Source organism: Drosophila suzukii (genome assembly GCF_043229965.1).
Source record: "Drosophila suzukii chromosome 2 unlocalized genomic scaffold, CBGP_Dsuzu_IsoJpt1.0 scf_2c, whole genome shotgun sequence".
Classification (NCBI taxonomy): Eukaryota; Metazoa; Arthropoda; class Insecta; order Diptera; family Drosophilidae; genus Drosophila; species Drosophila suzukii.
The window spans coordinates 8,185,279-8,198,956 of record NW_027255896.1 but is presented as its reverse complement, the minus strand read 5'-3'; the positions used below and the strand labels follow the sequence as shown (position 1 = coordinate 8,198,956).

The 13,678-nt window shown below is 37.9% G+C and overlaps 1 protein-coding gene across 4 annotated transcripts in view; it reads right to left on the bottom strand.

Annotated features, from left to right (window-relative positions):
• Positions 1–791: 791 nt before the first annotated feature.
• Positions 792–13,678, bottom strand: part of ap (apterous) — a 38,051-nt gene continuing 25,164 nt past the window's right edge. For 3 of the 4 annotated variants that reach the window (XM_070998750.1, XM_070998751.1, XM_070998753.1), the window contains 4 exons: positions 2,513–2,686; positions 2,204–2,460; positions 1,783–1,979; positions 792–1,707 (listed from right to left, as the gene is read on the bottom strand). In XM_070998750.1, the coding sequence (XP_070854851.1) occupies positions 1,534–1,707; positions 1,783–1,979; positions 2,204–2,460; positions 2,513–2,686 (802 nt within the window). In that variant the 3' untranslated portion in view covers positions 792–1,533. Of the gene's footprint in view, positions 1,736–1,782; positions 1,980–2,203; positions 2,461–2,512; positions 2,687–13,678 lie in introns of all 4 variants that reach the window. The other variant, XM_070998752.1, reaches the window with a different exon arrangement.

Below are 13,678 nucleotides of genomic sequence, written 5' to 3'. Positions count from 1 at the left end.
TCCCTAGCAACAGCTAGGTTTCACGTTATGTGGCGTGATAGTGAAATCTCGTAAACAGCTGATAGAAATAAGCGACAGTTTCAGCAGGGTGCCACGCCCACTTTAACGCCCATAACGCTAAAGTCTAGCTCCCACATTTTTAAATATTTTGCAAAAGTGTAAAGAAAATTGTTCTTATTATCGATACCTATCTACATGCCAAGAATTATTCAAATCGACCCTTTCATTATAAAGTTTTAACCAAATAATAATAATTCAACAGAGTGCGAGACGGAGATATATTCATGCAGATAATGGGCTGCTTACGAGACTTTATTAACACGCCACCTGTATAGTAATGAAAGCTACATGGGGTGTTATTGAAATAGGAATTAACGCTAGGTGACGCTTTCGAGTGGTGTGAAATCTCGCTTTAGCTGAGTATCGGGTATCTGATAGTCGAAGCCGTCGACTATAGAGTTTTCTGTTGTTGAAAATTGAAGAAGTCGTAAAGTTAAAAACGCATCTGCCTTCACCGTTGGGCTACATTTTCCAACTTAAATTTTAACAAAATTGTACCAACCATAAATATTAGTATAACAAATATATAACCGTTTAACGTTTTTTCCTAAAAAAATGTTTTATCGGTGCTAATGATATTTGACATTTTGGCTTATAATAAATGGCCGTTAAATATTTTCTTTTCGAGCAAGTAGTTGGAAACTATACTATAAAAGCTAATTAAATAAAGAAATGGATACATCGTATAGTAATAATATTAATAGTCCATTAAAATAAAAAGTTAAGCTGGCTGATTGTTTCAATAACTTTTATTTGGCTTCTATGGTAAGTCTTATAATTAAACTATTTGTAAGTACAAATTCTTTGTGTCCAGTGCATCGACTATGATGACAGTTCATTGAATCTGCCAGTCGGCGTTAGCGAAGCTATTTCTTTATTGTGACACTACATGTACATATGCACTACTATCGCTAAACTAAATTCATCTCTAACTATTCAATTTGGGCAATAAATATTGGATACATACATGCAAATATGTATGTACATATATGAAAATCTCTTCGGGCGAGATTTGCGGGAATCTTGTATTGATGCTTACGTACGTTTCCCCCGAATTTCACCCGAAAAGCTTTCTGTGACACCACCGTACAAGTACATATACACACTTTATGTACATACATACATACGTACAAAATGTAAAGAGCTTTTTGAATAATAATACTAATATACTAAAAATATTCGAGTGCCTACTACAAGAGTATATCATTCAATGGCCCGTCAGCTTGTCAAACAATATGCTCTACGATACGTATTCCATCGGTTTTTTGAGTGCCGTGCTTATTTTTCCACTTGATTTCTATCCAACGAGTCAATACCATTCAAGAGTTCTTCATGCTGGATCTTGAAACTGTCTTGGTTCGGGATCTTGACTAGGGCAAACGTAGTGTAATCTGGACGATTGATGTGGAAGTTTAATGCAGCGCCATGTTCGTTTGACACTATTATTTTCTTTCCTCATTTCCTGAGTATCCGTTAGTCCATGTTAAGTGGCGGGGTGCTGTTAGGGCCGCCTAATATGAACGAACTAGGACTGTGCACTGAGATGCTGTCGAGGTCTAAGGAGCCCTCTCCCTTTTCCAACATCCCACTGCCATCCTGCTTCATCATCATGCGGCGCCATTTGGCCCTAGCATTTTGAAACCAGACCTATACAAAGAAATGAATTGCCAGTGCACTGGCATCAGTTGGTATGCTTGGTCCAGATTAGTTGGGATTACTCACCTGTAGGACTCTCTTTGGTAAACCGGTTTTCTGCGACAATTGCTTCAGATCCTTGGCGTCGGGATTGTGATTAATGGCGAAGTAGGACTTCATGGTACGTAACTGGTGATGCTTGAACGAGGTCCGCATTCGTTTGGTCCGCGACGAGGAGCTTAAGTGCGAGCCCCGACCAAAGTCTACGTACTCAGTGTTGAGATCTGAAATCAATCCAAAAAGCCTTGTTATTTTTGATTTTACAGCACCTTTTGAATTTTATGAGGCCATATAAAATCGACTGCTGTCGCATATTTAATGGCGCCAGTATCCAGATTTCGTGGTACCTCTAGATGTGCTGTGCTGTGGTCATAAAAAGCCTGACCGCATGATGCCACTTTTATGGTTGGTAGCCTGATCTCCAAAAAGAGTGATATTAACAACCTACCTATGTTTGCGGTGAACGCCTCAATGTCCTTGGGCTTGCGCTTGCGCGGCCTGCCTTTTTGACGAGCCGGCTGTGGCAGTCCGGTAATGACGTGGGTCGCGGGCACAAAGATGCCCGTAGGAACAATACTCCGACTAGGGTCCGAGTGCGGGCTCGAGGAGTCGTTGTGCGGCGAGCCGTACTGGGCGCTGTACGGGTGTGTGGCGCTCATGCTGGACGAAGCGGCGTCACCTTCCCTCGCTATATTGTAGTGAATCCTGCAGATAACCTTTAGAATGGGAAATACTATACGAATTAGGGGCGGCTTACCTGCAGTATATTAGCGCATCGATTATACCATATTGATCTCCCTTTGTCAGTGGCGTGTGACAGATTGTGCAGCAAAAGCAATTGATATGAAATACAAGGTTCCGGGCGCGCATCACTAACTCATTGGAGCTAATCGAAGCCAGGCAGCGCGAGCAGCGGCGAGTACCAAAAAAACTGCGGGCAATAAAATGGATTGACTACTATCATTTAAATTATGTGAAGAGTGCAAGCCAGCAGCATAATCGAGTATACTCTACGACCCCTGAGCACGCGCAATGGCATGATGGTTAGGAAATCGTGTCCGATTGCGCAAGTCTCCCCCCGAAACCAGTAATCATATGTTTGGCAGGAAGCTGCGCTTAATAATTAAGGCCCATCGACGGTTCAGTACCAACCCAATGGCTTTCCCATAAACGCCTACTCATCGTTAATTTAATAGTCATCCCAAGATGATGACGGCCTGCACCTTTGTCTTGGTATGGTTTCGATTCATAGCCGGCTACTGTTTTCACATTCGCAAATGACAGATCAAAGATTATCAGCATCCATCCGTAATCACTGGGGAGTCGCTGCTTTCGTGTCAGAAATGAGCCAGTACCTGTTCGGCGGAACTCCGGAGATCGAAGACCAAGACCAACATCAAATGCGCAAGACACGCGATTTTTTTGACATTAATCAAAATAATTGGCGCATTTCGTTTCAGCATTAGCGACGCTCAACAGACTCATTCTCACAATTTTCAGTCAACTGAAAACAAAAAGCCAATTTCAATTCCATACGAATTCATCATACAAGAAGCATTTCGAGAAGCATTTCAAGAAGCATTTACATCTTATCCCATACCTTTTCTAGTTTCCTTTACGCATCTGTGTTTTGATTTTGTTTAAAAATTATTTGGGAAGTGACACTGACATTTTTCTAACATCCCCTTCTTGTTGCTACACGTGTCGGTGCGGCTGCTGATCTATGGTGATTATTCACTCGGGCTCCGTCTCCAGAAACGCCCTTCAGATGAATGTACATATGTACTTAAGTTCGTCTGTACGAATATGTACGTACCTTATGTTGTTGCCCCATAAATAATATAAAACATGTATGCTAAGGACGGCGATGCGGTCGTAGCTACCAACTCATAAAACTGTCCCAGACCGCAGTTTTGGTGAAGTTCAGTCCATTTCGAGCAACATCCACTGCCCTGACACGCCCCTTCTTAAAAGAGCAACGAGTGATAGCCGAGAAAAATGAATTATGATTATTGCCATGTAAAATAGCAGGAGAAATGTCAAAGTGACAACGTAAAATAAATGATTGTGTTTTCGAGGTCTCGAAATTTGATACTTTCACAAATATACAGAACTCTCTTTTTTTTTGCTCTTTTCATGTTTGCGTTGTGACCCGACTTCAATCTACATCACATCTAGGCTCAGGTCTAAGACTCCTAACCAGCTCACCTACTTTTTATACCCGTTACTTGTAGAGTAAAAATTGTTCCATTTCAATTTACTACCGTATACGTTTACCGAAAACGAAATATAACGGTCTTTGTTATACCCTTGCAGAGAGTATTATGATTTCAGTCAGTTTGCAACGCATTGAAGGATACGTTTCCGACCCCATAAAGTATATATATTATTGATCAGAATCACTAGACGAGACGATCTAGCCATGTCCGTCTGTCCGTCCGTTTCTACGCAAACTAGTCTCTCAGTTTTAAAGCTATCGGGCTGAAACTTTCCCAAAAGTCTTATATCTTTTGCACGAAGTATATAAGACGGAACCAGCCGGATCGGACAACTATATCTTAAAGCTCCCATCGGAATAATCGAAAAATCTTTTTAAAAATTATATTTCTGATGTTTTTAGCATGTAACCTCCAAGCTTGGAATAACAGAATAGTTTTGAATTTCGAATTAAATTTAAACAAAATCGGACGACTATATAATATAGCTGCCATAGGAACGATCGGAAAATTGGTGGGAAAATAATATGTAACGTAATATGTAATAATGTTTTTTAATTAGTTTTGAATTTCAAATTAAATTGTATCAAAATCGGTCGGAACGATCGGAAAATTGGTGGGAAAGTAATATGAAACAAATTATAGCTTCGGTGTTTTTTAACATATAACCTTCTTCGCTTGGAAATAACATTTTTTAATTAGCTCTGAATTTCGAATTTAATTTTATCCAAATCGGACGACTATATAATATAGATGACATAGGAACGATCGGAAAATTGGTTGGAAAGTAATATGAAAAAAATTATAGCTTCGGGTTTTTTTAACATATAACCTCCTACGCTTGGAAAGTTTTTCAAAACTCTAACGTGGAATAACTGCGGACAAACGATTCCATAAACAAACAAGGGAGAACGCTATAGTCGAGTACCTCGACTATCAGATACCCGTTACTCAGCTAAATGGAGATATGCAAGCAGCAAAGCGAGATTAAAATGCGCCACCTACCGGCGGTATACAGATTTAACCGTTATGGGCGTTAGAGTGGGCGTGGCAAATTTTTTTTTGGATCAATCGATAGGTATTGACGAGACCAATACATTTCAGTTAAAATTTTTTATCTAGCATGAAAATTGTGGGCGTCACAGCGTTTTGCGGTTTGTGGGCGTTAACGGGTATAATTAGACTTTTTATACCCGTTACTCGTAGAGTAAAAGGGTATACTAGATTCGTCGGAAAGTATGTAACAGGCAGAAGGAAGCGTTTCCGACCCCACAAAGTATATATATTCTTGATCAGGATCACTAGCCGAGTCGATCTAGCCATGTCCGTCTGTCCGTCTGTCCGGATGAACGCTGAGATCTCGGAAACTATGGGAGCTAGACTATTGAGATTGGCGTGCAGATTCCTGAGCTTCTTACGCAGCTCAAGTTTGTCTCAGCACAGTGCCACGCCCACTCTAACGCCCACAAACCGCCCTAAACTGTGGCTCCTACAGTTTTAATGCTAGAATACAAATTTTAACTGAAATGTATTGTTCTCATCAATACCTATCGATTGACCCAAAAAAAAGTTTGCCACGCCCACAAACCGCGAAAACCTGTGACGCCCACAATTTCCATGCTAGATAAAAAATTTTAACTGAAATGTATTGGTCTCGTCGATACCTATCGATTGGTCCAAAAAAAAATTTGCCACGCCCACTCTAACGCCCATAACGCTTAAATCTGTATACCGCCGGTAGGTGGCGCATTTTAATCTCGCTTTGCTGCTTGCATATCTCCATTTAGCTGAGTAACGGGTATCTGATAGTCGAGGTACTCGACTATAGCGTTCTTCCTTGTTGGTTTTAAAAACTTGGCAAAAAACAAATAAGTTGCATATTTTCTAAAAATTTCAGGTTTTTAAAACTCTAACGGGTAGACAAACGTAGGCTAACAAACATAAATCGATTCCATGAAAAAATATTGCAAAATTTGACTTTTTTATTTTTTGAAATTAGGTGAAAAACTAAAAAGTGGCATATGGCCATGAAAATTTTAAAATATTAGATCTTTAATTTTTTGAAATTAGGTGAAAAACTAACAAATTTTCTCAAGCCTTCACTTTTGTAAAATTCTAAAATGTTGAAAAACGTGGGATATCCGACAACAATTCATTCCATGAAAAAAACTTTTGAAAAACTAGACTTTTTGATATTTTGAAATTAGGTGATAAAACTAAAAATTGACATATATTCTAAAGTTTTCACGTTTTTAAATTGTAAAGGGTATACAATCGTGGACTAACCGTCGACAAAAATAAATTTTGTAAAATTCGACTTTTTGAGTTTCGAAAAGTTTGGAAAAGTTTTTTTTTGAATCTGGACGTCGACAAAAAAAAACTAAAAGGTAAACAAAAGGTGACTAACGGTTGACAAACGATTCCCGTTTTCAATTTTAAAAAATTTCATTTCACCGACGACATTTTATTGATCAAGAATATATATAATTTATAGGGTCGGATACGACGCTTCCTCCCACCTGTTTCATACTTTCCGGCAATTCTAGTATACCCTTTTAATCTGCGAGTAACGGGTATAAAAATATTTGACCTAAAATTGTTAAGTGCAACTCAAGATACAATTAAAGACGGAGTTATCAAAAAAAATATTGCTTAAAAATCTTTAAAAAAAATCATATCTGTTTAAAAAATGTTTGACTTCTTTTTATTGATCTACGGCTCCAACTCTACCAGGAAGTACCATCATCCTTCTTGGGGTACTTTTACTAGATCTGAACTACTAACGCTAGGTCATGTGTAACTGTTGTAAGTTGAAGGTGCTATTGTCACGACCCTCCATCTAGTTAAGAGGTGTTTTTTTTATACTTTATACGGCTTATAAGGTGAGCAAGAAGCTCAGGAACCTGCAAGCTAAGTCTCAATAGCCTAGCTTTTATAGTTTCCAAGATCTCAGCGTTCATCCGGACGGACAGACGGACATGGCTAGATCGACTCTGCTAGAGGTCCTGATCAAGAATAGATATACTTTATGGGGTCGGAAACGCTTCCTACTGCCTGTTACATATTTTTTTACGAGTCTAGTATACCCTTTTACTCTTCGAGTAACGGGTATAAAAATATTTACAGTAAATTAAAAGATCATTTTTTTAATGTTTTTGCTTAACTGGGTGGTCCTTATTGAGAATATTTCTTAGACCTAAACAAGTTGTGTGTGTGTCTTTGGTGCAGCGGTAGTGCTCTCAACTGCGGACCCAGCGGTCGTGAGTTCAATTCTCGCAGCGACCACGAAGATTTTTCTCAAAAAGTAAGTTGTTCGATTTTTATGTTTATTTCCCAGATTCTGTTTTTAATGACTACTTTCAGTTCTTTTGATTCTAATTAGCAGTTTACCAACACGCGATGAGTGGCCGAATATTAACCTTGCCTTCTCACCTTTCAAATTATAGTTAAAAAAGGCCTAGTCAAATAATCTTGAAAAAAAAAATCCTGGAAAAGTACCGAATAAAATGTTCGCCGAGAAGCAGGAAGGAAGAAAACATGTACAAACTTGTGTTAAATTTTAGTGCACTTGCCCTTGTTTTTAACAGGTAATTTACCTTTGAAAGCAGAAATATCGCCCTAGATTTTAGAAAATTCACTCTAAACTTAGAGCCCTAAATGTAAAACCAATACATGCATATTTTTAGAAAATATTCCCCTTTTTTATTACCCAGTCGCCATTGACCCCCGTTTTATGGCGATTTTTCTTGGTTTTAGGATGATTTTACAGTAAAATTTATATGAGTGATAGAACAAAAGTTTTATACATCGGGCTTCTTAATACACCCAAAATTCTAGAAACAAAAAGGTTTTCATAAAAACCCACAAGCAAAGGGACGAAAATTTTTAGTTTGGAAAGTCCCCCAAAGTCTCGATTGTGGAATAACTTTGGAACGGAGCAGTGGGTTTTTAGCAAATGAGGTGTCATTCGACTCGCATTCTCAGTAAGAATAAAACTTGGGCCATACCATGGGGCATTTATCCCCACCAGCCCCAACAGCTTCAAAGTTTCCCTTTAAACCGTCCACAGTAACACATATTCTTGATCAGGATCACCAGCCGAGTCGATCTATTCATGTCCGTCTGTCCGGTTGTCTGTTTGTCCGTGTGAACGCTGTGATCTTGGAACCTTAAAAGGCTACAATACTGGGATAAGGCATGCAGATTCTAGAGATTCCTGCGCAGTGCAAGTTTGATTTATTATAGTGCCACGCCCACTCTAACGCCCACAAACCAACTAAAACTGGGCTACTATAGTTTCAATGATAGAACAAAAATTTAAGCCTTAGTGTAGTGCTCACGTCAATACCTATCAATTGGCCCTAAAAATGTTACCACGCGGACTCTTACGTCTGCAAGACGTCTGACTATGGTGTGAACAGTCGCTTGTTGAACTATAAGTCGGGGTAAATCGAGGTAAAATTTTTTTAAATAAATGGAAGCAAATACAATTTTGTTTTTCCGAGTGTATGTTAAAATCAACAAACAAAATCAAAGCCCTACTGGATAGTGGCCAAGGGCAGCGGCGCTCCACTCGAACCACTCACTACCCTGGCTGAAACTCCGTGACGTTGCGCAGGTCTGGCTGAGCTCTCTTTGGAGGGCGAGTGAGCTGCGCTGTGCATACTGAAGTGGATGTAGACGTGTGGCCTGTTTTGACGCGGCTAAACCTCCGGGAACAGGGCGGCCACGTTTTGTAACGTGAGAGCATTTGTAACGCGTTGAGGGATTGCACTTCAAGAGTCACCCGCTGGGATCTGCTCTCCCTATTATAAATGTATAAATTAACCAGGAACAACAACAGCGGGTTTCCCAGATTTGCCACGCCACGACCGACAGCAGCGGTTTCCCTCCCCGTTCGACAGTTATCGTGAGATCATTTTGAGCGCCGTACTCCTGACTCGTGGTTCTAACCCTACAATTCCCCCTTTTCATGACATCCCGTTGCGATAATTTGATTCTAGGACCTCGGCGACATGCTGCCTAAACGTATATAATAATCATATGAATTTTTGGTTTTGTGTGTTTGCTGTCGTTTTGACTGGAACTGCAAGCTCTAAAATTGATTGAAGATTTGTTTTTTTTACATGTTTAATGCTTTTTAAAATTAGTTTGGATAACTGTCCGATGGATTTGTGGTGTGGCCTCAACACATTGACGGTTTAACTGTTATAAAAATTTAATAATTATTATCGGTGGCGGATCGAGGATTTTGTTGTGGGGGATGCACAAGAATTTGTTAAGTGGAAATCAATAAACTGGAATAAAACACATATTCTAATTGTAATACCCTATTAATTTTTTTTATCTAAGACCAATTTCTTCTCATCAAATTAAGGTTGCATAGTTTTGGGCGTTCAATGTAAGCAAGAAATGTTTTTCATGCACTCATAGAAATTTTACTGTAAAATCGACCTAAAAACAAGGAAAATCTCCCTAAAACGGGGGTCAATGGCGACTGGGTAACAAAATAAGGGCAACATTTTCTAAAAATAGGCACGTATTAGTCTTGCATTTAGGACGATTTTTCTTTGATCTAGGGTTAATTTTCTTAAGTCTTGGGCAATTTTTCTGCTTTTAAAGGCAAATACCCTTAACATATGATAAAAATTTTAAGCATCAACGGCGTTATTTCTTGAAATTATTGTGAAGCGCCCTAAAAACAAGAGCAAGTGCCCTAAGTATTAAAACTAATTTTTATAACAAAATCGTGTTTGGACATGTTTGCTGGTTCTCGGCAAAAATTATTCGTGTTACTTTTTCCAGGAATTTTTATACCCTTGTATTGGTTTCAGTCAGAAGTTTGCAACGCAGTGAAGGAGACGATTCCGACCCCATAAAGTATATGTATATATTCTTGATCAGCATCACTAGACGAGTCGATCTAGCCTTGTCCGTCTGTCCGTCCGTTTCTACGCAAACTAGTCCCTCAGTTTTAAAGCTATCGGGCTGAAACTTTCCCAAAAGTCTTATATCTTTTGCAGGTAGTATATAAGTCGGAACCAGCCGGATCGGACAACTATATCTTATAGCTCCCATAGGAATAATTGGAAAAAAAATGTTAAAAAATTATATCTTTGGTGTTTTTTAACATATTACCTCCTTTCCTTGGAAATAACATTTTTTAATTAGTTTTGAATTTCGAATTTAATTTTGCCTAAATCGGACGACTATATCATATAGCTGCCAAAGGAACGATCGTAAAATTGGAAATAAAATTTTTAATTAGTTCTGAATTTTTTTGAATTTAATTTTATCAAAATCGGACGACTATATCATATAGCTGCCATAGGGACGATCGGAAAATTGGTGGGAAAATAATATGAAAAAATTATAGCTTCGGTGTTTTTATACCCTTGCAGAGGGTATAATGATTTCAGTCAGAAGTTTGCAACGCAGTGAAGGAGACGTTTCCGACCCCATAAAGTATATATATTCTTGATCAGCATGACTAGACGAGTCGATCTAGCCATGTCCGTCTGTCCGTCCGTTTCTACGCAAACTAGTCTCTCAGTTTTAAAGCTATCGGGCTAAAACTTTCCCAAAAGTCCTATATCTTTTGCAGGTAGTATATAAGTCGGAACCAGCCGGATCGGACAACTATATCTTATAGCTCCCATAGGAATAATCGGACAAGAAAATAAAAAAAAATTATATCTTTGGTGTTATTTAGCATATAACCTCCTAAGCTTGGAAATAACATTTTTTAATTAGTTTTGAATTTTGAATTAAATTTTATCGAAATCGGACGACTATATCATATAGCTGCCATAGGAACGATCGGAAAATTGGTAGGAAAATAATATGAAACAAATTATAGCTTCGGTGTTTTTTGACATATTATCTTATATTATTGGGAATATCATTTTTTGTGTTTTTAAATTTAATAATTATAGCTGCAAGGGTATATAAGCTTCGGCTTGCCGAAGCTAACTTTTTTTCTTGTTTTGTATTATTTTACTTAGTGTCCTTTTCTTACTATAAATTGAGAGGGTGGAGAAGGGCAAGGTTATTATTTGGCCGCTCCACGCTTGTTGGTAAACTGCTAATTAGAGTCATATGAACTGAAAGTAGTCATTAAACAGAATCAGGAAAATAACATAAATATAAAACAACTTACTTCTTGAGAAAAATCTTCGTGGTCGCAGGGAGAAACGAACTCACGACCGCTGGGTTCGCAGTCGAGAGCACTACCGCTGCACCAAAGACACATCGCGCTAGGCGACGCGCAAAAAGGGTGCATGTCTCAATTTGTTCTAAGAACAAATTCTAAATTTAATTTAAAAAAATATTCTCACTAATGACAATAAATTATGATTTATTTTACCCAACTAGACTTCATCATTAAAAACTATTATTTCAATGTAATATACATTTTATTCTTGTTATTTTGACGTGTTCTAAAATTTTTTTTGCCTCTGCACACAAAATTGTTTAAGAATTCAATTCTAAAAACTTGCAAAGAAAAGAAAAAGAAATATTGACTCTTTGTGGGTTCGAAGCCACGCCATTTTGATTAGTTTTAAAGTTCAACTCATTAGTCCGCTAGGCCACCGATTTTCGAATTTCAAGGTCGATTTTCTAGTTTCAAGAGCGATTTTGGATGGTTGGATGGAAATATGATAAAATATTAAAAGCATATGCCCGGAAAAGTTCGCCCTAAAAAATATAAATTTTAGAAAAATTAACCCCAAAACATATTTTCTATGGCGATTTTTCTTATACTTAGGGCGATTTTTCCTAATGTTAGGGCGATTTCATGTTTAGGGCGATTTTTCTAGTATTTAGAAAAATAATATTATGAGTGTACTACACTAACACGGGTTGCACTTTTTATCGCTTAATATCTTGCAAACGTTAATTGTTATGACAAAAAGTGTTACACATTAAAAGTTGAGGAATCTTAATCTTGAGAAAATTTAAAAAGAAATCGTTCAAACCAATTTAGAGAAATTACACTCATAAAATTACATTAATGAGGCAAATTTTTTTTTCGGATCAATCGATAGGTATTGACGAGACCAATACATTTCAGTTAAAATTTTTTATCTAGCATGAAAACTGTGGGCGTCACACGCTTGGGCGGTTTGTGGGCGTTAGAGTGGGCGTGGCAAACTTTTTTTAGGTCAATCGATAGGTATTGATGAGAACAATACATTTCAGTTAACATTTTTATTCTAGCATCAAAACTGTAGTAGCCAGGCGTTGCACATTGCTGAAACAAACTTGCGCTGCGTAAGAAGCTCAGGAATCTTCACGCCAAATCTCAATAGCCTAGCTTTTATAGTTTCCGAGATCTCAGCGTTCATCCGGACAGACGGACATGGCTAGATCGACTCGGCTAGTGATCCTGATCAAGAATATATATACTTTATGGGGTCGGAAACGCTTCCTTCTGCCTGTTACTTACTTTCCGACGAATCTAGTATACCCTTTTACTCTACGAGTAACGGGTATAAAAATAATGTATAGTACATTAAAATAATAGTTTTTAATGTCTATTTGGGTAAAAAAAAAATAATTTTTTGTCATTAGTGAGAATAATTCTTAGAATTAAATTGAGAATTTGTTCTTAGAACAAGATTTTTCGAAGATTCACGAAGATTTTTCTCAAGAAGTAATTTGTTGTAAGTTGCAAATATAAATTTATGTTATTTCCCTGGTTCTGTATAATGGCTACTTTTAGTTCATATGACTCTAATTAGCACTTTTACCAACTTGAGTGGAGCGGGCAAGTAATAACTTGGCCTTCTCACCCTCTCAAATTATAGTAAGAAAAAGGACACTAAGTCAAATAATTCTAAAAAAAATTCCTGGAAAAAGTACGGCAGATAATGTTTGCCGAGAATTAGCAAATATGTCCAAAAACGAATTTGTTTTTCAAAACTTGTTTTAATTTTTAGGGCACTTGCTCTTGTTTTTAAGGCGCTTCGCCATAATTTCAAGAAACCGCCGTTGATGCTTAAATTTTATTTTCATGTGTTAAGGGTATTTACCTATAAAAACTGAAAAATCGTCCTAGATTAAAGAAAATTCACCCTAGATCTAAGAAAAATCGACCTAAATGTAAGACCAATACATGCCTATTTTTAGAAAATGTTGCCCTTATTTTGTTACCCAGTCGCCATTGACCCCCGTTTTAGGAGGATTTTCCTAAAAAGGGGGTTCCTCCGGTCAGAGGCAGTGTCAAAATTTTTATTTTGTGTGACACAACGAAATTAAGTCGGGGAGATTGTCTGCTCCACTATCAGAGAGCCAAGCCAAAGTGCAGACCTCGAGGTCGATGAAATGTTTTCATCAGCGAAGATTATGAGCTCTCTCTACGCCTCGTAAAACACTCCATGTAGGAAGTGTTGACTACAGTGAGCAGAAAACCATGCGAGAGGAAGAAATAGGTTAGTATATATTGCTCAAAATTTGAAAAGTAACCGAAGCGCGACCACTTAATTGTTGTAAGTAAAACCAGAAGACTCGAGCACCGAATTTGTGGCCTCTCTGATGTCGTTGGTTATGCAATAAAATATTTGCTGTACCTCGCAAAGAAAATAGGAGAAAAGCTTAAAAAACCGCAATAATATTTTAGAACGCCGCCACTGCAAACTCTGCGTCTTAAAATTTTAAATCGACAAAAACCGAAGCGAGAGCTATCAACACGCCCACATTTGGTA